Source organism: Dunckerocampus dactyliophorus, chromosome 10, assembly GCF_027744805.1.
Source record: "Dunckerocampus dactyliophorus isolate RoL2022-P2 chromosome 10, RoL_Ddac_1.1, whole genome shotgun sequence".
Lineage (NCBI taxonomy): Eukaryota > Metazoa > Chordata > Actinopteri > Syngnathiformes > Syngnathidae > Dunckerocampus > Dunckerocampus dactyliophorus.
The window spans coordinates 18223217-18248139 of NC_072828.1; the positions used below are offsets into that span (position 1 = coordinate 18223217).

At 39.9% G+C, this 24923-nt stretch overlaps 1 protein-coding gene across 4 annotated transcripts in view; it reads right to left on the reverse strand.

The window, feature by feature from the left end:
• LOC129188640 (carboxyl-terminal PDZ ligand of neuronal nitric oxide synthase protein-like) overlaps positions 1-24923 on the reverse strand; it is a 99005-nt gene that overhangs the window by 36473 nt on the left and 37609 nt on the right. For 2 of the 4 annotated variants that reach the window (XM_054789473.1, XM_054789474.1), the window contains exons 3-6: positions 24042-24134; positions 21703-21761; positions 6089-6197; positions 35-176 (exon numbers count right to left, since the gene is read on the reverse strand). In XM_054789473.1, coding sequence (XP_054645448.1) covers positions 35-176; positions 6089-6197; positions 21703-21761; positions 24042-24134 — 403 coding nt within the window. Of the gene's footprint in view, positions 1-34; positions 177-6088; positions 6198-21702; positions 21762-24041; positions 24135-24923 lie in introns of those variants that run through there. The other 2 variants (XM_054789476.1, XM_054789475.1) reach the window with 2 other exon arrangements.

Below are 24923 nucleotides of genomic sequence, written 5' to 3' on the forward strand. Positions count from 1 at the left end.
CTGTGTATCAGTGGCATTTGCTTTGTGTGCTCACCGGTAATGGAGGAGTCATTGCCATTCTTTTCACCGTGGCAGTCCACCTTTCCTTCTGTGTTCTGCTGTGCGTTCTTCAGACTCAGTTTGTGACAAACTTCAAATGCCTGGCCGACTGTCCGAACAATGCGCATGGCCTGACTCTGGTGTGTGAGGAGAGAAAATATATAGTTACACCACTAGGAACAGGTTCATACAGATTGGTTGCATTTGAGTGTGATTTTATCTGAATCTGTGAATTAATCTAAACATTTCACAGTTCCAGTAACAAAGTCCAAAAGACGTCTGTGTAGGCTCTCAGTCGTACAGGAGTTGTCCATCGAGGAAAAGGCTTCTTGAGACGTCATCTGTACTTCTGTGTAGAAGGTGTCGGACGTTTCGCTCCTCATCCGAAGAGCTTCGTCAGCAAACTAATAAGTGCTGGTAGCTTAGGCCTTAAATACAGTAAGAGTGGGCGGAATTGGTGTGCCAACACCCTCCTCCTATTGGTTCGTTACACTAAGCCTGCATTCCTCATCTTTACAGTGGTATAATCCTATCCTGTTATTCACACCTACGATAAAAGGGAAGTGTCGCTCCCTGAATTGGGTATGAACGACTCTGATACTGGCTAGTTAGCATCTATTGTTCTGGCTCGGCCCTGCCTTCACCTCATTTGCAAGACTAAGAGCTGTGGGTTTTGGTCTCAGTAACCTGCTGAACACAGGGTCCAAATTGAACCTCAAACCACCATTCCGATTCAATGATGGGTTCTGTTGTTTGACAAAAATAGCTTCCTTTACTCCTCTTTCAAACCATCTGTTTTCTTTGGCCAAAATCTTTACCTCGCTGTCCTGAAAAGAGTGATTGGTAGCTTTCAGGTGTAGATGTACTGCTGATTGAGGACCACTAGCATTGTCCCTGCGATGTTGATAAAGCCTTTTTTGGAGCATTTGCTTAGTTTCCCCAATGTAGTGCTCTTTGCATTCCTCATCTTTACAGTGGATGGAATAGACCACATTGCTCTGTTTCTGGTTTGGAGCCTTGTCTTTAGGATGCACTAATTTTTGTCTCAGGGTATTTACTGGTTTGAAATAGGTAGGAATTTTGTGTTGCCATAAGATCCTCTGGAGTTTTTCGGAGACCCCCGCTACATAAGGGACTACCACTCCTCTCCTTTTAGCTTCTGTGGGCTTTTGGGTTTCTTTCCCTACTCTCTTCTTTTGACATTTGTTAAAAGCCCACCGTGGGTACCCACAGGTTGAGAGCGCTCTCTGGACATGAGGCAAGCGTCCCTTGAGCAAGGACACTTGGCAAGGAAAATGCAACAAAACTACATCAGAAAAATACAGAATTTGAGAATTAGGAGACTTAACATAGAGATAAAAAATAAACAGTCTGAAGTAGAAACCTTCTATCAGAGATTGCAAACCAAGCTTACGCACGAAACCTATCAGGAGGTTTGTGAATTTACCAAATCAGGTTATATGAAGCACCATAGCAAAACCAAAGAAAGGCATAAAGGAAAATTCCAGAAACTTCTATTGGAAAATCGACCACAGCTTGTCGTAAACACTAAGGATGGGGGGAATCAGACCAATACTAAAGAAAATTGGATCAAAAATCTGTCAGACAGAAGCCTCTCGGAGACAGAGAAGGCAGTATTAACCAAGGGTCTCAACTTCTCAGTGACTCCTAAAACGATACCCACAGTAGACTATATCACAGCAGCTGAATCGGCCATCAGGAACAATAACCTTTCTAGAACAGAGGCAGGGGACCTTCGTCTGAGAATATCGGCCCTTCTCAGTAGTGCCAAACCACCACCGTCCAATATCACGTTAGGTGAGAGGAAAGCATTAGCGGCTCTGCAGAAAGATGAGAGCATCACCATCTTACCAGCTGATAAGGGCAGATGCACAGTGGTTCTCAACACATTGGACTACGAAGAAAAAATAACAAGTCTAATTAGTGATGCCAACACATATGAGCAACTTAAAAGGGACCCATCCAGCAGGTATAAGAAAGAAATCATACACTGTCTCCAAAAGTTAGAGAAGGAAGAACTAATTGACAGACAGATGTATCATAGGTTATACCCTGGGGAGGCTACACCATGTATCTATGGCCTTCCAAAAATCCACAAGGAAGGGTTTCCCCTCAGACCCATTGTCTGTAGCATTGACTCTACCACGTACAATGTAGCGAAATATGTAAAAACAGTCTTATCCCCATTGGTAGGCAACACTGATCATCATATAGAGAACACAAAAGGGTTTGTGGCGAGCATCAAAGACCTCAGATTGGAGCCAGAGGAAACTTTGGTGTCTTATGATGTGACTTCACTTTTCACATCTGTCCCCACCTCAGCAGCAGTCTCGGTGGTGAGGAAGAGACTGCTCGAGGACTCAACTCTGCATCGGAGAACAAAACTTAGTGCTGACCACATCTGCCAATTACTGGAAATTTGCCTTAACACCACATATTTTCAGTTTAGAGGGAAATTCTACAGACAAATTCATGGTTGTGCTATGGGCTCACCAGTCTCACCCATAGTGGCGAATCTGTACATGGAAGAGATGGAGAAACAGGCTCTCACATCCTTCTCAGGGACAAAACCAAGGCACTGGTTTAGATACGTGGATGACACCTTTGTCATAATCAAAAAACAAGAAATTCAGTCTTTCACAGATCACATCAATGCGGTGGACACCAATATCAAATTTACTCGCGAGGACACTAAAGAAAACCAACTAGCCTTCTTAGACTGCAAGGTAATTATAGGAAAGGACAGACAGCTACTTACAGAGGTCTTTAGAAAGGCCACACACACTGACCAATACCTGCTTTTTGAATCAAACCATCCACTACAACATAAACTAGGGGTTATTAGGACCCTCCAACATAGAGCGGAACAAATACCAACTAGTGCTGAGGGAAAGAAAAAGGAGACACAACATGTCCAGAGAGCGCTCTCAACCTGTGGGTACCCACGGTGGGCTTTTAACAAATGTCAAAAGAAGAGAGTAGGGAAAGAAACCCAAAAGCCCACAGAAGCTAAAAGGAGAGGAGTGGTAGTCCCTTATGTAGCGGGGGTCTCCGAAAAACTCCAGAGGATCTTATGGCAACACAAAATTCCTACCTATTTCAAACCAGTAAATACCCTGAGACAAAAATTAGTGCATCCTAAAGACAAGGCTCCAAACCAGAAACAGAGCAATGTGGTCTATTCCATCCACTGTAAAGATGAGGAATGCAAAGAGCACTACATTGGGGAAACTAAGCAAATGCTCCAAAAAAGGCTTTATCAACATCGCAGGGACAATGCTAGTGGTCCTCAATCAGCAGTACATCTACACCTGAAAGCTACCAATCACTCTTTTCAGGACAGCGAGGTAAAGATTTTGGCCAAAGAAAACAGATGGTTTGAAAGAGGAGTAAAGGAAGCTATTTTTGTCAAACAACAGAACCCATCATTGAATCGGAATGGTGGTTTGAGGTTCAATTTGGACCCTGTGTTCAGCAGGTTACTGAGACCAAAACCCACAGCTCTTAGTCTTGCAAATGAGGTGAAGGCAGGGCCGAGCCAGAACAATAGATGCTAACTAGCCAGTATCAGAGTCGTTCATACCCAATTCAGGGAGCGACACTTCCCTTTTATCGTAGGTGTGAATAACAGGATAGGATTATACCACTGTAAAGATGAGGAATGCAGGCTTAGTGTAACGAACCAATAGGAGGAGGGTGTTGGCACACCAATTCCGCCCACTCTTACTGTATTTAAGGCCTAAGCTACCAGCACTTATTAGTTTGCTGACGAAGCTCTTCGGATGAGGAGCGAAACGTCCGACACCTTCTACACAGAAGTACAGATGACGTCTCAAGAAGCCTTTTCCTCTTAAAGTCCAAAAGACATGTCATATTTAGGCGTTGTCTGTCGAGTCTCTAAGCTTAAGTGGAAAAGCAGTATGCAATCGGCAGAAAAACAACAGACTGTTTTCTTTGCTATACTCTCCATGACTCTCCGCTACCTGAACATGTTTGCCATGCCAGGAAGTCCTTATTCCATTCGTATTCCTTCTCCATATTGTGATTATTTGCTGGGACCGATTTCTTGTTCCTCTTATTTCCTGGTTATCATTGTGCTCTTAGTTAGCACTGGTGTTTAGTTTATTGTGGCTTTACTCCATTTTCTTTGTTTTTTTTAGTGCTTTATTTGCTCCTTTATTCCCAGCTGTTGCTGCCTCTTTCTGTTGTACTTTTTTATTACTTTGTAGACACGCCGCAAACACGTTTTGTTAAATAAATATTGTTTTTGCATTGGGATTTATCTCACCATAACAGTTAGCTCATGTTCACTCTAAATCGGCTTTCAGGATATAATGGGACCACATAAGAAATTAAATATACTTGTTCCATAAAAATCCATCTTGAAAACCGTGAAAAAGCACAGGCTAGGCCCAGGAGATCTATGATTTTACGGTACAAAAAAGTACATATTTCATACAAATTGCTTATGATCATCCATCAAATTGACTCCAGTTGTTCACTGTGCTGGATTACACAGAACAGCAGCAACAAAAGCTACCACAACGTTTGTAAGTTAGAAGAATGTGGTTGACAGGGATACGAAGGTCACTGTTAGTACAACAAACATCTTCCTGAAATAAAACAATTGTATAAAATCGGGCTTGGAATGCTGGCGTACTTGCCTGAAAGGCACTGCGGCTTTAAAATCAATGAAATATAAATTGCTTTCCATAGTTACGTGACATCCTCGGGTTTGATTGTTTCATGGTGCAAAGCTCTGTGGGGAGACATATGCTTTAACATTGGATATGTTTCTTCCAGCAGCATGGTTTTATTTATTTCCTGGCTATGTGCAATAAACAGTGCATGACTTCTGATTCATCTAGACTGAAACTTTGGGCTGTTAAACCCAAGAAAACCTCCCCCTTCCAACTTGCCCAGCTCTGTGGTCTTGCCCATGGCAGTGGAGAGATGAACATTTTTGGTGACAGGTGTCCCTTATCCACATAACGAGTTGAGGTTAGGAGTACTTTCCTTAAGGTACAGGACTAATTTGTGTGCCACATGGGTACACATCACCAATCTGTGGGGCTCAGAAGGCTTGCTTGGTAGTAAAGAATCAAATTCTTATTTCCCTGAAACAAATACAAATTAATGTATAACCTTCATTTAAAGGGACTGTATGCAGTGGGTTGCTCCAGCTGCCAGAGGACGCCAATATTCCAACGTACTGCTAGCATTATATCCCACGTCTTCTTGCTTTGGTTACACTGGCGTAACACATGCGAACGCACTGGTTGTTTGTTGTCAGTTAATAGTAATAGTTGCTAACATTAGCTATCATTGAATGTATCGTATGTATCGTAACAAGAACATGACTGCAAATTGTTGATTGTCTCTCTGAGACTGCTTTTGTGTACATGCATGCACTTTGGACATGTACGTGAATACCAACAGCCGTGAGTGACAGCCATAAACACCAGGCATTTTATTCATGCCGAACGAACAATTTTTGTGCAGTTTTATTTGGAATTGTAAAAAATGTATACTTTTTTTTTTTTTTTGCATCATTTGTTCTTTTAAACCACTGTTGGTAAAATATGCAATCTGGTGGTGGTGTTCTTATATTTTTGGTTTCAAAAAATGGAATTGAATAAATTTTTTACTGTGCTTTTCAGGATTTTTTTCGTTTGTTTTGTTGTTTTTTGGAATTTAATGACGATTCAGTCTGATTGAGGACAAGATGGAGCTTGCCATTGCTGACATTGTTTTGAATGATGTAAATAAAAAACAATAATTCAATTAAACAAAACACTTGATTCCACTGTCCACAAGTGTGTACTTCATGCAAATGGCAGTCCTCTGTCAAGATGCAAATGTCCATTATAAATACTTGTCCAGCAATTTAACTCACATTGCTCGTAGTTATGGAATCGTAAAAAAAAAAATAGCTGATCGGTTAATAAAAAATTGGGTAAATAATTAATTTTGCTTATTTTTGTATTTATATTTTTTTGGTAGCGGCAGTGTTCAAAACATTTCTTACCTTCTTTTTGGACTTGAAAACATTACATCGAAAGACATTGCTGTGTCCATCTCTGGCGATGTAACTGAATATTTTTAGATCCTGGGAGTCATGAGACACATAGAATATTCTAAAAGACAAAAAAAAAGCACACTCACAATGAAACATCATAAAAGTACATTAAAAAACACAAATACAATAGGCAAATCAAGTATGATAAGGCACAAAAAAGCCTTAATTTGCTGGGGTTTGAACAGACATTGTCTTTGAGCTGAGCAATCAGCAAAACCATGTCAGTCTGTAGGACTACCAAAAAAAATCAGCTTTCACTATCTGATTCCTTAAATGTTGGGTGATAAGTATACTGTATGACTTCATATTCTAATTTCTACACATTTCACAGTTCAGTGGCATTTTTTACAACCATATTTCAGTAGACCAGACAAACTCCGGTTTTGTGGTATGTATATCTTTGGCAGCACTGTTTTCAAGCTTACCAGACTGGTAAGTGAGACACCCATCAAGAATTAATTCTCTCACACTGCTCCAAAGTACCAATAAAACTAGGACCGGATCCCTAGGTCGACAATCGAGCAATCACCAGAGTGGGGTTTCATTTCACAAGAGAAAACGGCAAAGCCGGAGAGGGGGGTATGTTTAAAATAACAATTCATTTTACAGAAGCTGAAAAACACAATATTTTTTTATTATGTATTAAATAAAAGTCTACCTGTTTAATAAGTGGCTGAACATTCTCGAAGAAGGGAGCTTTAATACGTGACATGACGCCTGAGCACATCCCTGTCTGGTAGAAACGCGCCAAACAGCTTTAATTTGACACCAAACCTTGATTTTTTGTATTTAAAAATGAATAGAAATAGAAATTGATGAAAATAAGGTCTGTATTTTGTCAGTGATAATTATTTGAGGTATTAGGGGTGTCCTGATACAACTATTTCACTTCCGGTTCGATACAGATATTGCAGCCTTGAATATCAGTTTATACAGATATTCATCCGATATCAACACGAATCACATACTTTTATTACTTATTTTGCAGTGTGGAATGTTAGAAAAGACTTGATCTAGTGATATTACTCAAACATAACAGTAGGTATGAGGAAAAACTGACCCATTTACTTCTTTATGCATGTGGGCTATAGTTTCATCCACAATGTAGTGGCAGCTAGGCATAATATAGTAAGAATGGAAGTGCTCATTGAAGCTTTAAACCCGACATGGCTCACCACCAACAGGGCTCGTTCTTTTCTGTTATAGCTAATGACTTTTTGCCGTCCTGTGAGAGTTTCCTGTGTGATGCCGCTTTATACTGTATGCGCGATGAGGATCGTAGTATTAAACTTCTCCAGTTCTGTGCCACCATGAGAAACTTGTGCATGACACGTTTTGCCCTCAGCTGCCATGTCTTTTTACTGCCACACGGTTGACATCACTTCTGCTCCTTGCTATTTTGTTAGCACGCTAGCAAACACTGTTGTGATCACATGGGCTACATCCGGTTGCTGCTGGATAGACGTGCTGGGGCAGAGTCTGGAATCTACCGCTTTTATCGCAATGTCAATATATCGGAGATTTGAAATGCAGGCCAATTTATCGGATCGGGACATCCCTAATGTACGAATGAACTATAATTGTATCGTGACACCCCTATCAAACACACACCACACATAAGAAGGGTAGAAAGCTATGTTATCCATTTAACCAGTCGGCTTCTACCAATAGTAGTTGCAGTAGCAGTATGCTTAGCACTAATGCTCAACAAAATTGAGGTTACATCACAAAACTAATGCAACAACCTCCTACATTCCAATCAATATTTCCACATGAATGAAAGAGAAAGGCATGCAGAACAAAATTGTTACCATTAAAACAAAGGGCACTCACATAACACTTCTTACAGTGCAAAACATCTCCACAACATCATGCTAATATTTTAGTTTACAGTCTGTAATATGTGCACATGACTGAATAAAATAACATTGTGCAAATGTGTATGCTCAATGTACGTCCGCACATTTGATAAGTTTGGTTTAACGTCGTTAAAATCAATCAATCAATCAAACTTTATTTATATAGCCCCTTACATCAGCTGTAGCTGAACCAAAGTGCTGGAAAACAGTGCAAGAAAAACAGCAAAATAACACAAGAAGAATATACTAAAACAAAAATAAAATTAAAAGAATACAAAATAAATGTATTATTATTATTATTATTATTATGTGCCAAATGCAGTTTGGAACAAACGAGTCTTAAGTTTTGCTTTACACAAATATAAGTCTGTGATGGCCGGCAAACGTTCCAAAGCCTGGGACCAGCTACAGAAAAAGACCGATCACCTCATTGTTAGTAATTGGACCAGCTGTTGGTTGGCAGACCGCAGAGCTCTGCTAGGACGATGAATGTTAAGAAGCTCACATAAATAAGATGGTGCAGCACCATGAATTGCCTTAAAAACAAACATTAAAAGTTTAAAATCAACTCTGAAACAGACTGGAAGCCTGTGCAGAGTGCATAAGAAAAGAGAGCGGTCGGCTCAGTGCAACATTTGCAAAACAACGATATCATGCAAAGGAGGGTGCGCGACCAACATGATTAAACACCTCTTGACGCGCTATGCCAGACTTCCTCTAAGCAGTCAGAATCAGGGAAGCCAAACAATAAATGATGTCTTTTTCATGGCAATGTAACCGAGGGTTTCAGGATGCCCGCTGATGTGGAAGTTTGGTGTAAATAAAGGATGAGAGCCGTGGCTGCAAGATGCAAGTTTATTCATGTGCACAGTGCGTCTCTTTGAGGAAAAGTCAAGACACCTTCTCAACAATGTTCCCTCTGAGCTGCTCGCCTGCGCAACCGTACACTGCTCCAGAGTTCTCAGCGCACAGCAAATTTATGCAGCGCACAAAATAAAATCCAAAATGAACTGCAAATAAAATCAACACATAATTTATTCTGTACTATTTTGAAATGCAACTCGCTGAGTAACAGGCGACAACAATCAGTAACAAGATATAACACAATGACGAACACTGTCCAGCCAATGATAAGATTTATTTTGACTTACGCAGCCAATCAATTCATTAACAGCACGTTAAGTAGTATATGCCCCTGTTTTCCAGGTTAGCGTATAGCTAATGAGAGCCCCAGGCTGCTCGCTAACCCGGGTTATGGTGAAACGAATATGCAGTACTTCATCCACACACCAAGCAAAAGTGGATCTTTCACGGTGGACAGGAAGAGGTGAATCTGGGTGAGGTTTGAAAAAAGGGCTGCTCTGAAAAACGTGCTGCAAAGCTCAAGTAGCAAGGGTGTACTGAATGTGTAACGTAACCGTGCATGTAGTACTAGTGTGCTTTTATTTTGATGGCCAAATTTAGCACATATTGGGTTTTCCCAAGTATTGCCAAAGAGACCTGAAGATGGTTGGTTTTTTTCGGGTGTTATCAGGTTTGGACGGTGTGATACGACATGTGTGCATGTCTGATGGCACCATAGAGTTTCAAGGAATGCTCAAGTCGTTAGTATGTATGCTCAGACACTTGAAAAATTAGAGGGACCATTGTTTCTCAACCCACACAACACACTACTGGCCTTCAAAAGAAGAGCACTTTACACTACATCCTGTTTACTTGTGCTAACAAAATAAGGGTATTATAAAAAAATTACTTACACCAACACTGAGTGAGCAAAGAAAGGATACTAGTGCTAAGTGATAACATTAGTCTGTGTACTTTTCATAGACAAATCTTTTACAAGCTGTTTAATTGTTCATGTTTACGCGGCTACAGCATCACACACTCACTAACGCATAAACAACAGCATATGTGAAAATGTTTTTTTATTAGCTTTTCAAAGGTATACATCTTTTGTGAAACTGTACTCCTGTAGAAAGAAAGTTCATAACATTTCTATTCAAGTTGAATGATGGTTGAAAGTAGCCCTGTGAGAAATTCATAGTAAGTAGTAGTTCTGGTTAGCGTCCTCATTTAAACCATGGCAACTTTTATGACCCTTACTCTTAAAAAGCATTGGGATTGAGAATCTTTCGGAACCGGAAATAGAAACAAGGAATCAAAATCGGAACCGGAATCGTTCAAATTCAAACGATGCCCAACCCTACTCCTGAGCTACTGCCGCCCCTAATAATTCACAACAACTGAACTTCAACATTAGGTCCCTTCAAGTCTTAAAGTTTGCCAGCAAAAAAGGACCACCAAAAAAAATCCAGCTCCTGTTTAATAACCAAATGCAACCCTTATCAAAAATGTTTGTTGTTAAATACTTCTGTATATTCCACCAAGCAATCCTTTTTGGCAGGCAGTATACCACCGTTGCCAAGACTCTTAACCTCTCATTATTATTTCCACAGCCAACATATGCTAATATGCAGTGCATGTTAACATACTGAATGTATTATCTAAGTGCTAAAGGTGTGACTTTGTGTAATGAACTGAGCTTATTTTCCAATCGGTGTGGTCATTTTTTCCCTTTGAGTACTCGTTGGCTGTGAAACAGAGCTGTTATACATCACAGGCTGAGAGGTAATGCACCACACTCAATATTGACCACTACAGTTAAAGTGATACAATTTATTCATGGACATACATTTGCTTGAGCAAAATTATTTTGGTGCTGTGCACATGAAAAACACTGCAATAAAACAGCATTAAACACTCAGCATGTAGACTTGATACGTTTGTCCATACCCATGACTTTTAGTCAGGATAACCCGCTAAGAAGGGCGCCTAATGCGGCGCGCCTTATGTGTGCACCGAGTTCCAAAATCTGTATATGTTGTTGTGTGACTTCATTTCCTGCCGACACGCTGCTTATATATAGAGGAAAAGCGGACGTGACTGAAGACAGCATTCGGACGTTAAAAGGGGAAGGGCGCGCGTGAAAGAGGATGCTAAAAGCACGCCCCCAGTAGGTATATAGTGCCAGTATGTGCATTGTGCAAAACAACATCGGTTTGGCAAGGACCCCCGAAAATGGCACCTACGAAGAGACACGCTTACGAAGCACAGTTTAAACTGAAAGCTATCAGTTACACGGAGGAACACGGGAATCGAGCAGCCGCAAGAGAATTCAAGATCAACGAATCCATGGTTCGCAGCAAATTAACTCGGAGCTTGCCATCATTCCGGGAGGCTTGACGAAGGTAAATCCAACCGCTGGACACCGGTGTAAATAGGGCGTCCAAAGTGAGCTGCAAGCGGCGTGGGAGCGATGGATGACAGATGGCGAACACAGCTTTACTAAGACTGGGAGGCAGCGCCGGTCGCGTTACACCACAATTTGTGAAGGGACTGTGGATGCTTGGGCTAACGTGTGAGGATACACTGATTTTGGTTGTCTCATTCAAAAGATCGTCAATCGTGTGAAATTCAGGCGTCGTGGCTGCAAAACAGTGGTTGTACATTTAACAGTAAGACAGAGACCAAGAAACACGATTTAACTATCTTGCGACCTTGTAACAGATGTGAAGCAGTGTTAAATCAAGATAAATTATCTGACAGCGTGGCTGTCCGCAAACCAATCTAAGAGCTATCACGTCTATAGACACACTATCAGTACACAAATCCAGTGTTATTGACTCCTCTTAACTCCTTTTGGATATTTAAGATGGCAGAAATAGTCAAGCCCGAGGGTAAAATCAGTACATAATCCATTTAAGTGCTAAGCCTGAGACAATTTTAACTCTTCAAATTTTCAATGATTGCCATCACCTGCACCAAGCACCAGAAGGTAATGTATCCGGTAGCCTTTTTGTGTTTTGTTTGTTTTTTTTCTTTTCTAGAATAGGTATTTGAATGACTAAACAACGCATTGTGGAAATTGCTTTAGGGGTGTTTTAACCATTTCAGATATGTACTGTCGTTGCTATAAAATAATACCAATATGCCTTTTAAATCTGTTATTTTCTTACCTGTTTTTACACCTTTTTAGCAAAGATGACACACGAACAGTTGTTTCTATTTTACTCTATATTCAAAAGATGTAAACCACAAGGAAAAAACAAACACAAAAAATGAGATCTCTTGACAGACTGGAAGGACAATCGCTCACAAAGAGCAATAAAAAAATGTAATAAACTCAGCCAGGGAAAACAAATAAAACCATGACCTTCTTCTCTCCTATAAATACTAATCTCAAGAATCAGCACAAAGAGAATAGTTCTGCGCTATTTTGGTATTCTGCCTGTGTTGATGTCTAGTTTATGGACCTTGGGTCTGGGTGTATAATGGACTATAGTAAACCTTGAATGGATTAAAGACATATTTTACAAATTTGAGCATGTGCCACCCACGAGGGGCCGCTGAGCATGAATAATTAACAAAATATAAAGTTCCAATTATACAGTATTTGCATTGGATTTGTACCTTTTTTGAGGAAAACCAAAGTGTTTTAAATAGCAGACAAAGTGAAAATATACCAAAAGCAAACAATCAAAAGATTAGTGTGGCTGTTGGTCTGGTCCTGGACCTTACAACTGAGGCAAACCATAATGACGGCGTTCCATTACACACAAAACTGAATTCTCACTCGTCAGAAGAACCAAACTTTAGGTGGCAAGCATGCTCAAACTCAACAAGAGGATGGAACGGATATAACCAAAATGTACGCCAGTCAGCTCGAGAGGAAAAAGTAAACATTTGAACAAGTGTAGAATTGCAGACATAAAGCTGCCACATGTCAGATACAGTATCACTTTAACTTTTTTCTTTTTTGCTTCACAATGCCTATTCAGCTCTGATAGGCACTGAGGTGCATGTGTTCTAAAATATTTGAATACACCGTTGGATGTACAATTACAGTCATTTATCAGGCCAATAGCACATTCAGTGACACATATGAGATGTTTGTCATCACTTTGCAGTAAAGGGAACTCAGCTGAGTTATTACAAGGTGACATAAAATGTCAGACACTTCAATGACGTGAAATATTGCAGCATTACTGAATGGTCTTGTCAACCTTTATTAGTTTAGACCAGTAAATACTGAGGACTTTTTTTTTTTTTACAGTGTAAGGTAACCGCTGTCCTTATCACACCTTTCAAAAATAATAAGAGGGACTTTAGTGCACTCTTACTCATCTCCCAGAAAGAACTTTCTGGTTAGAACTGAACACAGACATGAAACATTGAGGAAATTCCACTGTTGCAGTAAAAAAAAAAAAAAAAATTACACACACAGGTCAGAAAATAAACATAATTACTGTAAAATAAAAATGGAATGAAAGTAATACAGTAAGAGTCCAAATATAATAAATAATAACACTATTGTAACAAAGGGATGCAATGGTACATGGTAAAATACAAGATCTTTTGGTCCGCCTTGCATGGGACGATCCGCCCTTATGAACCACGGTTTTGCCAAAAACTCTGACCACTAAAACACTGTTGTTAAAGTCCAGCCACTCTTGGAGTGAACGGCTAATCACACGTTAGCAAGATTTGGAGTCAATTGATGAGCATGTGGGTGGTCTAAGGGAAACAGGCTTAAACTTGAGTGGACATTTTCCGCTTGGTCCTAGTGCATGGCTCGGGTCTATTTCCATTTAATATAGCGTAACATTGTAAGGCGCAGCAATAAATAAAGAAACTGCCATCCATCGACCAAATTTTTCTGGCATGTATGGCGCTTGTGTCACCGAACAATTTCTGACAGCTAGTGACAAATGTAGAATACTACATTCACAATTTGTGAGTTTTCTCTTTAAGGGTTTACACTGTATTTGTATTTTAGTTAATTTAGCCATTTTTATGCTTGAAAATGCTTAATTTAGGGAAAAAAATCTGTACAATTTGCTTAAACATGTATATTTTCCAGTAGTTATAGACCACATTCAAACACAAAACAGCATATGTTTGAAAAACTGTGATAGAGTGAAGCCACAAAATTCAAACCGGCATGTGGCGAGGAACGACTGTACAGCAAAGTGTGTTCAGATCATTAACCAGCTCATCCTTTGTAATTCTGGGTTGGTCCCTCACCTTCTGCATAATTGGCTTTACCCTACCAAGTGAAATCTTGCATCCTGCATGCTCCAGAACAAGGGTGATTGACTGTGCCAATTGTGGTGTCTTTCTCACCAAACCTCTTGCTGATGGTCTTGTAGCCAATTCCAGTCTTGTGCAGGTCTACAATCTTGTCCCTAAAGGACTTTGACAGCTCTTTGGTTTGCCCATGGTGGTGGAGAGAGATGAATGGAAAAGACCGTTTCTGTGTCTTGCAATTGAAGTAAGACTTCAAGGATATAAAAGTTCTACCTTTAAGGGGGTCACACCTGTGGCAAGACATTAAACCCAAATCATAAACTGAGGCACTTGCTTTTCTGAGACTGATGTAAACAACAAAATGTTGTATTTTAGAGAACACATTTTATATCCGCTGATGCCACTCCGAATAAAACCTTTAATCAACAGCGCCAATGTTTGTGTAAATAGGAATCAATGAGTGTATCTTCAGCTCTTTAAGTTGTTGTGACAGTTTATGGAAATTAAATGCTTAGATGAGTAGGAGGGCAGTTTGTTGGCAACCCTCATCAGGCTTTTAGAATCTCAAGCTGAGGCAGCACAAAAATGTTTTGCAGTGAAAATGTGAAAATTAATAACAGATTTTACTCACTGAAGCTACTGAGGTTACCACAGTAAAAAGAAACAATGCAATGTTTGCACAGAAGTAGTACGTTACAATTGTGCCTTGATGGGGTTGCCTTAGCCCTTTTTTCCATTGTTCCTGCACAAAAGGCCTGGCTAAATGGAGGCAACAAATCTCCAGATTGGATTCACTCCTTCGTTCATAGAGACATTTGGACAAATACTGTATATACTGTAGTTCTCAAGGAACTTTACTCTAGAACTAAACTCCTCATACAATGATTACAGGACACCAAAACCAACTGAACTCACATGAGCACTTTGGTGCTTGCTCATATATTGGTGAGGGGAAAAAAGGAAGAAACCTCAAACAGAACCAAGACTAAGGCATGACTCCATGAGTTTTGACTCACACCCATGGGTGTGTGGATGTCCACAGAGCCCTCACCTCAAAACTATCAACACTGCTGGGGTGAACTACAACAAACATTGTGAGCCAGGCCCTATTTTCGCCCGCCAGTGCCCTACCTTGCAAACATCACATGCTCCAGGAATAAGCCCCTTTTCCACCAATCAGGACCTTTTTTAGTTCTTGGTAATTGTAGTTCCTGGCTTTAAATGGTTTGTGTGGCTCGTTGTGTTTCCCGTGTTTCCCCGAGCATACTGCAAAGCAGGCTGATGAGGCTGCAGAAGCAACGTGCTTGATTGGGCTTAAGTGTGTACAAATTTACATCCCCTTCAACTCAACGTACACATATTATAGAAATAACAGTTGTCAGTTAGTATTACTCCACAACTTATACACTGCAATAAATACTAATTTAGGTATATTACGGTAAGATATGTACAGTATATTAGGTTTAAAACCACAGTGGAATTCAAGGATGTCTCAGATCTGATCTTCTCGCTGGCAGAGAAGTGAATTACGGCCTGTGCAATTTTTATATTCCATTTTCTGTTTCATCACAAGGTTTCCGCCACATGTAATTAATCGTGGCTGTGTGCATATATACAGTATGTATACAATATAGCTTATTATTTATGCACATGTGCTTTATTTTGATAAGCATGCACCGTAATCGCCCGTCTGTCTTGCTGGTAATTGTTGTTGTTGTTTTTTTTTAAATGATCTTATTAGTCCGTAAAATGTGTAGTCGATTGGAGACAGCTCGTCACATGCTACGCCTATTTATGCCAGCGTGTGTGATCGCTTACGTTTCAATCTCATTCCACTTTCTGTCATTTTTGTTTACATGCCTGGCTGACGGCATCTAGCTAGCTCATTTTTGTTGACCAACGAGCTACGATCACAATCACAACTTACATTTTTAAAGTGTCACTTAACAATCTTGTGCTCTTGTTATCATAATTCTTATGGCTTGTCTTGAAAACAATAGTTGTGTGTCAAAGTTGTGCAACAGAAACACATAGTGTGTACAGCTTTAGACAGTGACGCTATCACGGGGGTCTCCAACAGGTAGCTCCTATGCTAGCAGTAGCTCACTAGCTGACGTTGAGCAGTTCACCAAAGAATATTTGCTTCACCTCTTAGTATTTTTATAATTGTTCTATTCAAACATGACACCTGCCTTTAATGACAAATGTGCACACAGAGTGGAGAGGTGCTTTGTAAATAAAGTGCAATGTAAATGTTCGCAGTGCAACTTTGCCATTTAATTGTTTTGCAATGTTCTCTGTTGATGTTCTGCTAGTACTTGAAAAAAGTTACATACATAAAATACATAAGCCATAAAAAATTGCTATTAGTTTTTTTTGTGTTTTTTTAAAATGCATATGCAGCAGCGGCACACAACAGCGGTGGCACAGCGCCCTCCCGTGCAGCCCACCACCACAGCTTCAAAAAACCCTGCATCATAATGTGCTCTGAAAATATTTTATACGTTTTATATGTCTGCCCTGTTGGCACTTGACAGACAAGGAGAGGATGAAAAGGCAGGGAGAAATACATTTAAAGTTAGAATTTCTTGTTCAAGATTGGGAAAACGACCCTAATGTTTACATTAGTAAATTTAAATATAAAAAAATGCTGTCACAGCGACACAGCAAATAATCCTAGGGTAAACCCTTCACCATTCGTTCATCTGAAATGAACAGAAATGGTTGAATGTACCTTATCGCTTCAATTATTAGGTAAACCATGTTTGCATCCGCAGAGCCTGACTTCCTGCTGTACACCAAACGGTCCACGTTACGTTTGTACAAGGGAGCAGGGAAGCTACTTTCAGCTGTTATCATTAACGGCCTGACTTAAAGTTTGAACTTTAGGACTATTTAATAGAAAATACATACTGTAGCGTCTATTAGACACTATAAAAAGGACGAGTAGATCGGCGATTCCCAACCAAGGGTACGAGCAAATTGCAGGGGCGATGTGGAAACATTTAATTTCCAAGATGAGTAAATATTCTCAGTCATTTCATATTAAGCCAGACAGTAAAATGAAATATGTGCACCACAACTAGTTTCCCCAGGGAGACAATAACCTGTGGCACAACTGCACCAAAATCAGAGCGGATGTGTTAAATTCTACTTTTGGAGAATTATCAACACGTATGAATGAAGGGGTACCCATGGTATGACAAAAAGTGCTCTGGGGGTACACAAGGCAAAAAAGGCTGGGAAACACTGGAGTAGATGATTGATCAGGTGGTCGAGGTGATCAAACACCAATCGCTTTATTGAACAAAACAGGTTGCTGTTGGCCACAACCACACCACAAGAATCAGCGAGAATGTAGCAGCGAAAACAGAAAAACGTAGCCAACGGAACTGTGAAACTGTCAACTGTCACTCTCCTACTCACACACACACATACGCAAAGCCCCTCCTGACGCGTTCATGACCGCAGTTGGACTAAAGAGAACTGTTAACATCACAGATAAGTTCACGTCGCTACACTATATAACACGTGAAACAGACTTTCATCTATGGAGTGACTATTTACATCCAGCCAGGAAGAAGACACTCTGACTGTAGCATATGTACACACACTCACATCACCATGACGACACATGTAAACAAGCCAAGAGTACAATGTAGCTAAATATTCCTCTTGGTGAAACTCACATAAACTCACTTAAACCGGTTACATTTTCCGTCAATAGATAAGGTGGTTTCAAATTAAAAGTGTGCTTTATCTTTTTCACAGATTTCAATGACATTAACAAGTGACGTCATGGCAAAGTCTGCCTCCTTTGTAAATGATTCACATACACGTACTGTAAGTCCGCCTTCATTCACAGCTTACACAAGATGGGTCTGCTTTACGCACAGTGGGTGTGTCGGGAGTCTGGATGGGAGAATACAAATAAGGCAAACGTGCTTAACTCCAAGCACGTAGAAAAGCATTTAACGCAAACAGGAGACTAGGCTCCTAAATGTGTTAACACTTGCTTTTCATTGGACAGCGATTTTTGTGAAATTCACAACGGTTGGATGGCATTTTACCCCTAGTCGCACTTATAGGGTTGAAGTCTGGGTGTGAAATTGCTCATCAGTAACATTGATTCACTCAGCTCATCTATGCCCTGCTCTCTCGCTTATAGGTAATATCGAAATAACGATGAATAAACTGAATAAATGTGAATGCACCGCTTGGACCAAATAAAAAAACAAACCTAATTTGTCTGCCATGGCCTGTTAGTGCATCTAATACCACTTGGGACAGCAATGCAGTGCTTTGCTGCCTTGTGTAAATTTCAAAGTAATGAAAAGGTGTCAAGCAGCCAGAAACTGGTATTCACAGCACCGTGCTAATCTAATTAAAACACAGACGATGTAATAAACCCCTTCAAGATCTTTAAATCAACAAACGTTTTTCAGGCATTGTTAACAAAAGGCAGCATCATTGCAAAGGGCGCTGTATACCGCAATGTGCGGAAACGGTAGCTCTTTCTTTGGCAGGAGCCAATCACAATCTATAAGGGAACTCACGATAAGCTTGTCAACCCATCGGAAATCGCAGGAGGTCATTACTCAATATAACAGTCTGACTCACGGGGCCATTTTAGAAAGCTAAAATCATCACACAGCAACCTAACACTCAAAAGGTAGCTAAGAATTGTACAATACAAGTACCGATAGAAGTTTAAAATAAAAAAAAAACAGCAATTATTTACCTGTCGTTGTGAGAGTGATATAAGGTTTGCACCCTGCAAAACATGCCATGAAAAATATCTCACCGAGGTGGTACGTTAAAACTTTTAGTTTGGTGCGGCATTTGGGGGGCGGGCAATTGGCGGCGTATGGTGAGTTTTCGAGGCTTGCGATGTGATCATCGGTCGGGCGGCTGCTAACGTAGCCAAAATGCTGCACACTTACCAGTGTGTGCGTGGGAGTCAGCGGTCTAAGGCAGATAGCCCGAAAAGGGGTTGAATTCTTCGGACTGGATGGCCGGCGGTGGTGGAGGAAACCGGGTTTGCCAACTGTTTGAGGGTCCTGCTGGAGCTCCATAAAGCTCTGCGCTCTTGCATCCAAAGTCTCCTTAGAGAAGGTGTCTGATCCTTTCACCAGCGATTTTGAAAAAGTAAGTCTTTTTTTTTTTTTTTTTTTTTTTAATGAAGGTGATTTTATGGCTCCCCTTGCATATCATATGAAAAACTTATATGTTTGCAAAATACAAGAAAGAAGAGTCTTGCATTTTTTTATGTTTATTTGTATTTATTATTATTTATTTATTATTATATCAATTATTATATATGATTATTATTTATTATGATTGTGGAAAAACTTTGACAATTATATCACCATATTGCTACATTACCTTATCACCTTTCTATGTATTGAAAAGATCACATATGAAATACAGGAAGTGAATAAATGTACAGCAACAGATGTAAAACAGATGGGGGGGTAGGATTAAATAAGCTTTGCTTTTTCCTACTCCTTTTGGACATGTGGAACTGTGAATTGTATTATGTGATGTATTCCATTGTAACTTGTATGCACGTTCAAATAAAATTAAACCATTACCAGTACCATTACCATATAGACCAGCGGTCAACAACGTGGTGCCCGCGGGCACAAGGGAGCCCCCCACAACCACATGAGGCGGCCACAAGCCTGCTTTCCATTCAGGTTGTCAGTTGATAATGTGAGAACACTAGAAACAAATGAATTATCAAGTACAAAGTGTGAGTTGTTCTATGGAAATTGTTCTGTATACATCGGCATGTACTGTATTATTAACGTCCTCATCATCACTAAGCAGCATGCCACAACATAATTCCTGTCTAGTTACACGGTGAAAGCACGGCAGTATTAACGTGGATTCAACACACATTTTTTTAGATTGCTCGTCACGGGAAAAAAGATTTGCGCTTTGTTGTATTGTATTTGTTGTGTTGTTCATTGTAGTCAAGACATACAACTAAATTACTACAGCAGCTTTAGATACTGTAAGAGCATAAAACATTGTAATGTTGCTGGCATGATGATGAGGATTACTGTGCACAAATCAGCATTTTACTGATGTCTACAAAACAGCAAAACACCGCAGACGCTGTCGCTTCAACTGGAGCCGCCGGGCTTCTGCTCCGCCCCTCCTCCTGCATGCAGGGATGAGGGAGATATAGTGCAAATCCAGTCTATATCGATATCAACGATATGGTTGGTTTTGATATCGTGCTTAAAGTAAATATTGATATTTGGCAATTCGTCTTTGAAAACAAAATAATCACAATACAAATATACACAAATAGAGGTAAATTATGTCAACAAACTGCCATAGGTTCAAAAATCCTGTGCATTCTGCTTATGTCTCCGGCAGAAGTCACAAGTCAATGTGCAAGCAATGATCGTTTTTGGGTTTTGATGTCCACTACCACCAATGTCGATCTCAGCCAGTGTGAGGGGTACCAAGATAAGTGGGTTGCACTGTAGTACAGTGTTTATTGCTTATGAGGTACAGGAATGTTTGGTTGTTTGTGTTTGGTATGATTTGCCATTTGCAGAAATATCAGCCCTTAAAATTATATCACCTGCTATCCAATTAAAACAATATTATAAACCACTACCAGGGACTCCTGCCACAGAGGGCCGAGACACTACAGGTTTTCTTTCCAGCCGATCACTAAAGTAGGTGATTTTAATAATCAACACATCCTTCAATTTAAGGGAAGGAGCTCATCAATTAAATCGCCTGCTAGAAAAACTGGTTGGACAGAAAACCTGCAGTGTCTCGGCCCTCCATTGACGCATATACTCTAACTAATGACCACCACACAGAGAACCATACAGCACAAATGCAGCTATGGAAAAGGTCTATTAGAGTACACTAAGTCCCCAACTTACGAACATCCGACTAGCGAACATTCGGAGATACAAACACAAGCCGACTGGTCTATATTTTCATGTATTTTGCCTTATAAATCCATATTTATTTATATTTAAGTCCATATTTCACATGCTTGACCAGTAGAGGGCACTGTGACACTGCTAATGGGACCAACAGGCGATGAAGTCCAGGGGGAGAAAACAAGAAAAGCTAAGTTGTAGCTGTACAATGCACCCTGGCACAGCTTGTAATTACAGTTTATGAAGAAATTAATAGGCCTGCTTAATTCTACACCACCCACAGAACACTACCTCTTTTAGAAGAGTCTAACGACGACGATTTGTCCTTTTTTTTTAAATATCTCCTCCTCCTCCATCACTACCAACGACGTATGCTCGCACACTCCTCTTCAAAGGTAAATAACATTTATCATTACGTATTACTACATCATTTTTATTATTGTTCTTTTCATTAATTATCCTCGTTTAATATTACTACTACATCCAAACTCATATTTACATACATACACACATACTGTATTTGTATACAGGTACATGTAGTACCTATATAATTGGTAATATTACCTTTTCCCCTACTTAAGAACAATTCGACTAGCGAACGGTCGTCTGGAACCAATTGTGTTCGTTAGTTGGGGACTTAGTGTACTGGCAAATTCTTGTAAAATGTAAATGTATAAGGGAAGCTCTTATGGTAGCTTACCTGTAAATTGGGTCCTGCATCACCATCATTTTATTTTCATCCCACATCCACTCTTTCTTCTGTATATAAAAAAGTCCAACATTAGTACAATGGAAACTCACATACTGTATGTTTGGAATACAGTGATTGGACGATAACGATGTATGCAAGATACATATACAATTAGCAATATAAAATGAAAGATACATTTCTCTTTTTTAATGAGTATATTTGAGAGCCCCGTGTCCTATGGATTCATGAAAATTCACGCCTTGCTTTAAGTTAAATACAGTATTTCCAAATATTGACACATTGATGCATGCAAACCCTCACAGGCGCACACTCATTTTCCCTTGTCTATGCCTCCTTGGGACAGTTTAATGTCACAATAAAATGTCAACACATAGGCACAAAGAAATTATTTATATTGATTCCTATCTCTCCTCTGAGCTTTGTTCACGCAGCATTTCAATCACTTCTATCTTTGGCCCATGATTGTCTATGTACTCTGATTTGGAGATTAATCGCTGACCACCGCATGACACTTTTGTTGCCAGACAAGTGATTCCAAACAGGACAATAAAACAAGTCGATATAAACCATTGTTCCATAGACATAGCATTTTGCCAGATAATCTGACATTGAGCCTTTGCAATTACAAAGCTGTGCCCGGACTCAGTGTGCATTAAAACAAAGTTCCAAAATCAACACATCCCTAATTATACAATATAATATTATGTGCAGCTAACAGCCACATAGTCAGTTTCATATGCTATGAAATGGGCATCACTGTCAGTCTGTTCACTCCACTTACAGTATACAGTGGTACCTCAGTTAACATCCGTCCCAGTAAGGCACATAAATGTAAGGCAGCCAGAATTGAGTGGCCAAACAATGGGCTCTCGGCGTTGATGAGTCCTGTCCGTACATGTTTTCATCGAGTGCGAGAAACTTTAAATAAGCTCCTGTGAGTCCAAAGAAGATTGTGTGTGACAGCAACATTCCGAAGAGGGTGAAGAGCACTACTGAATTCAAGAAAGAAGTCATCACAAAGTTCAAAGATGCTGTCCGTGTTGCCGATCTCACCAGGATGTACCCAAAGCCATTATCAACAATAAGTACCATCCTGAAGAATAACAATGCGATCAAGTGAGCTAATGCTGTAAAAGGAGTGATGGTGTAAACAAAATAGAGACCACAAACCCGATGTTGAGAAGCTGTTGCTGGTGTGGATCAATGAAAAACAGCTAGCGGGAAACACTTTTTCAGAGATAATGTAAGGTAAGGTAAGGTAAGTCCCACAAGGGGAAATTCCAGGTTTGCAGCAGCAAAAGTACAAGAGCACACAATGGGAGATTAAAAAAAAACACACGAGCAGAGAAAGTGCAAAATCTAGGTAATACAGATCAAGAACTTATACACACTATTTACAGCTGTGTACATGTTGATCAAGCCACAGGTTCATTGCGTGGTTATTGCATTGTTTACTGCACGGTTATTGCAAGTTTATTGCACAGTTATTGCAAGATGAAGCTGCAGCATGTGTACCTAACTAAGAAAATGCCTGCAAAGAGTAAGTCTGTTGACAAATTTAAGGCAAGCTGAAGCCGGTTTGAAAACTTAAAAAAAAAGGCATACATAGAATTGTTAGGCATGGCGAGGCTGCAAGTGCAGACAAACGAGCCTCCAAACTTCTCCAACCCGCCTCTTTCTGGTTGTTGTTTGCCAAGGGTGTCCACTACAAATAATGTGAAATGTTAATTGTTCTATTTCGTATGTCATGTTTGTGGCATTATTTTTTGTGTGTAAAACTGTGCATGTTATAAAGTCAATAACACACCTCTCTGGATATATTTTTTGTGCCACGAGTGCAGTAACAGTGAGGAAAAAAAGGGGATTGCCCTCCAAGCATAAACTCCTCTCCTCCCCCTCCCTCTCTGGTTGTTCTTTGTTCATTCATTCATTTGTCATTTGTAATTACTGTATTTTTGCATCGTATTCCGCATGTAAAACTAAAATTATTGTCCATAAATTGTGTTTTGTGTAAAAAATTGTTGGGTGCCACCAACGTAATAATTGGATTTACATTATTTTATATGGGAAAACTTGCCTTTGTTAGAATCAGTTTTGGCACGGATTAATGACGCTAATCAAAACACCACTGTATATTGGCAATGACTCTGCACTGTCATAAGCTTCATTGCTAGCTTGTGGTGCTTTATCTCTCCATGCTGTGCAGTTTATAAAGGAAAGACAATGTCCACACAGACAGGAGAAAACAAACAGAAGAGTTCTGACTGCATAAAGAGTACCTTCTCTAAACAGAGCAACACAGAGAGAAAATAAAAAAGTTCACTCACTTTTTTCTTTTTTCTTATGGTGACTTTTACGCCCTCAACAGACACCATGATGCTGACCTTTTTCTTTTTGATGTTTTTCACCTTGAACTCATACTGAAAAGAGAAGAGACAGAGATTGCCATTAATTTTTACAGTACATCACTTGGCAAAATGAACAAAAATAGAAAATACAAGCAGAGGTCATCACTATGATGCAGTTCATTACGTCATGACAGGAGAATGCAACTGTTTTTCATGTAACTGTGTGGTAGATGAGTCATGACACATGAACATGAGTTCAGAAAGTTAAAATGGAAAAAAAGATAATGACAGTCTTTAAGTTATATGTTGGTGAAAGCAAAGAAGGAATTAGGTCAAATATACAGTAGTATTAATACAGTGGAGGAAATAACTGTTTCATCCCCTGCTGATTTTTTAAGTTTACCTCATTCATTCAGTCCTTACCGCCTCCATCACTGTTTGGTACGGTAACTGTACAACACGTGATAGGAAGGCACTCCAGCGGGTGATCAAGACCTCACAGAACATTGTTGGGGCAGCCCTCCCCTCACTGGAAGACATTTATAAAACTAGAGTCCTACGCAGAACACACAACCTCATCAAGGACAACACACATCCACAACACTCATTATTCACACTCCTACCGTCAGGCAGACGCTACAGGAGTTTGAAGTCCAGGACCACAAGGCTGGCAAACAGCTTTTACCCACAGGCCATCAGGCTCCTCAACAAAGCACTCACACACGCCGCACGCAACACACGCACACACTCATAGCACTTTATTTATTTATTTATTTATTTGTATTATTTATTTGTATTAATGTCTCTTCTGTTTTTGTTGCTTAATTTATTGGTATATATGTTTATGTGTTTATGTTTCTT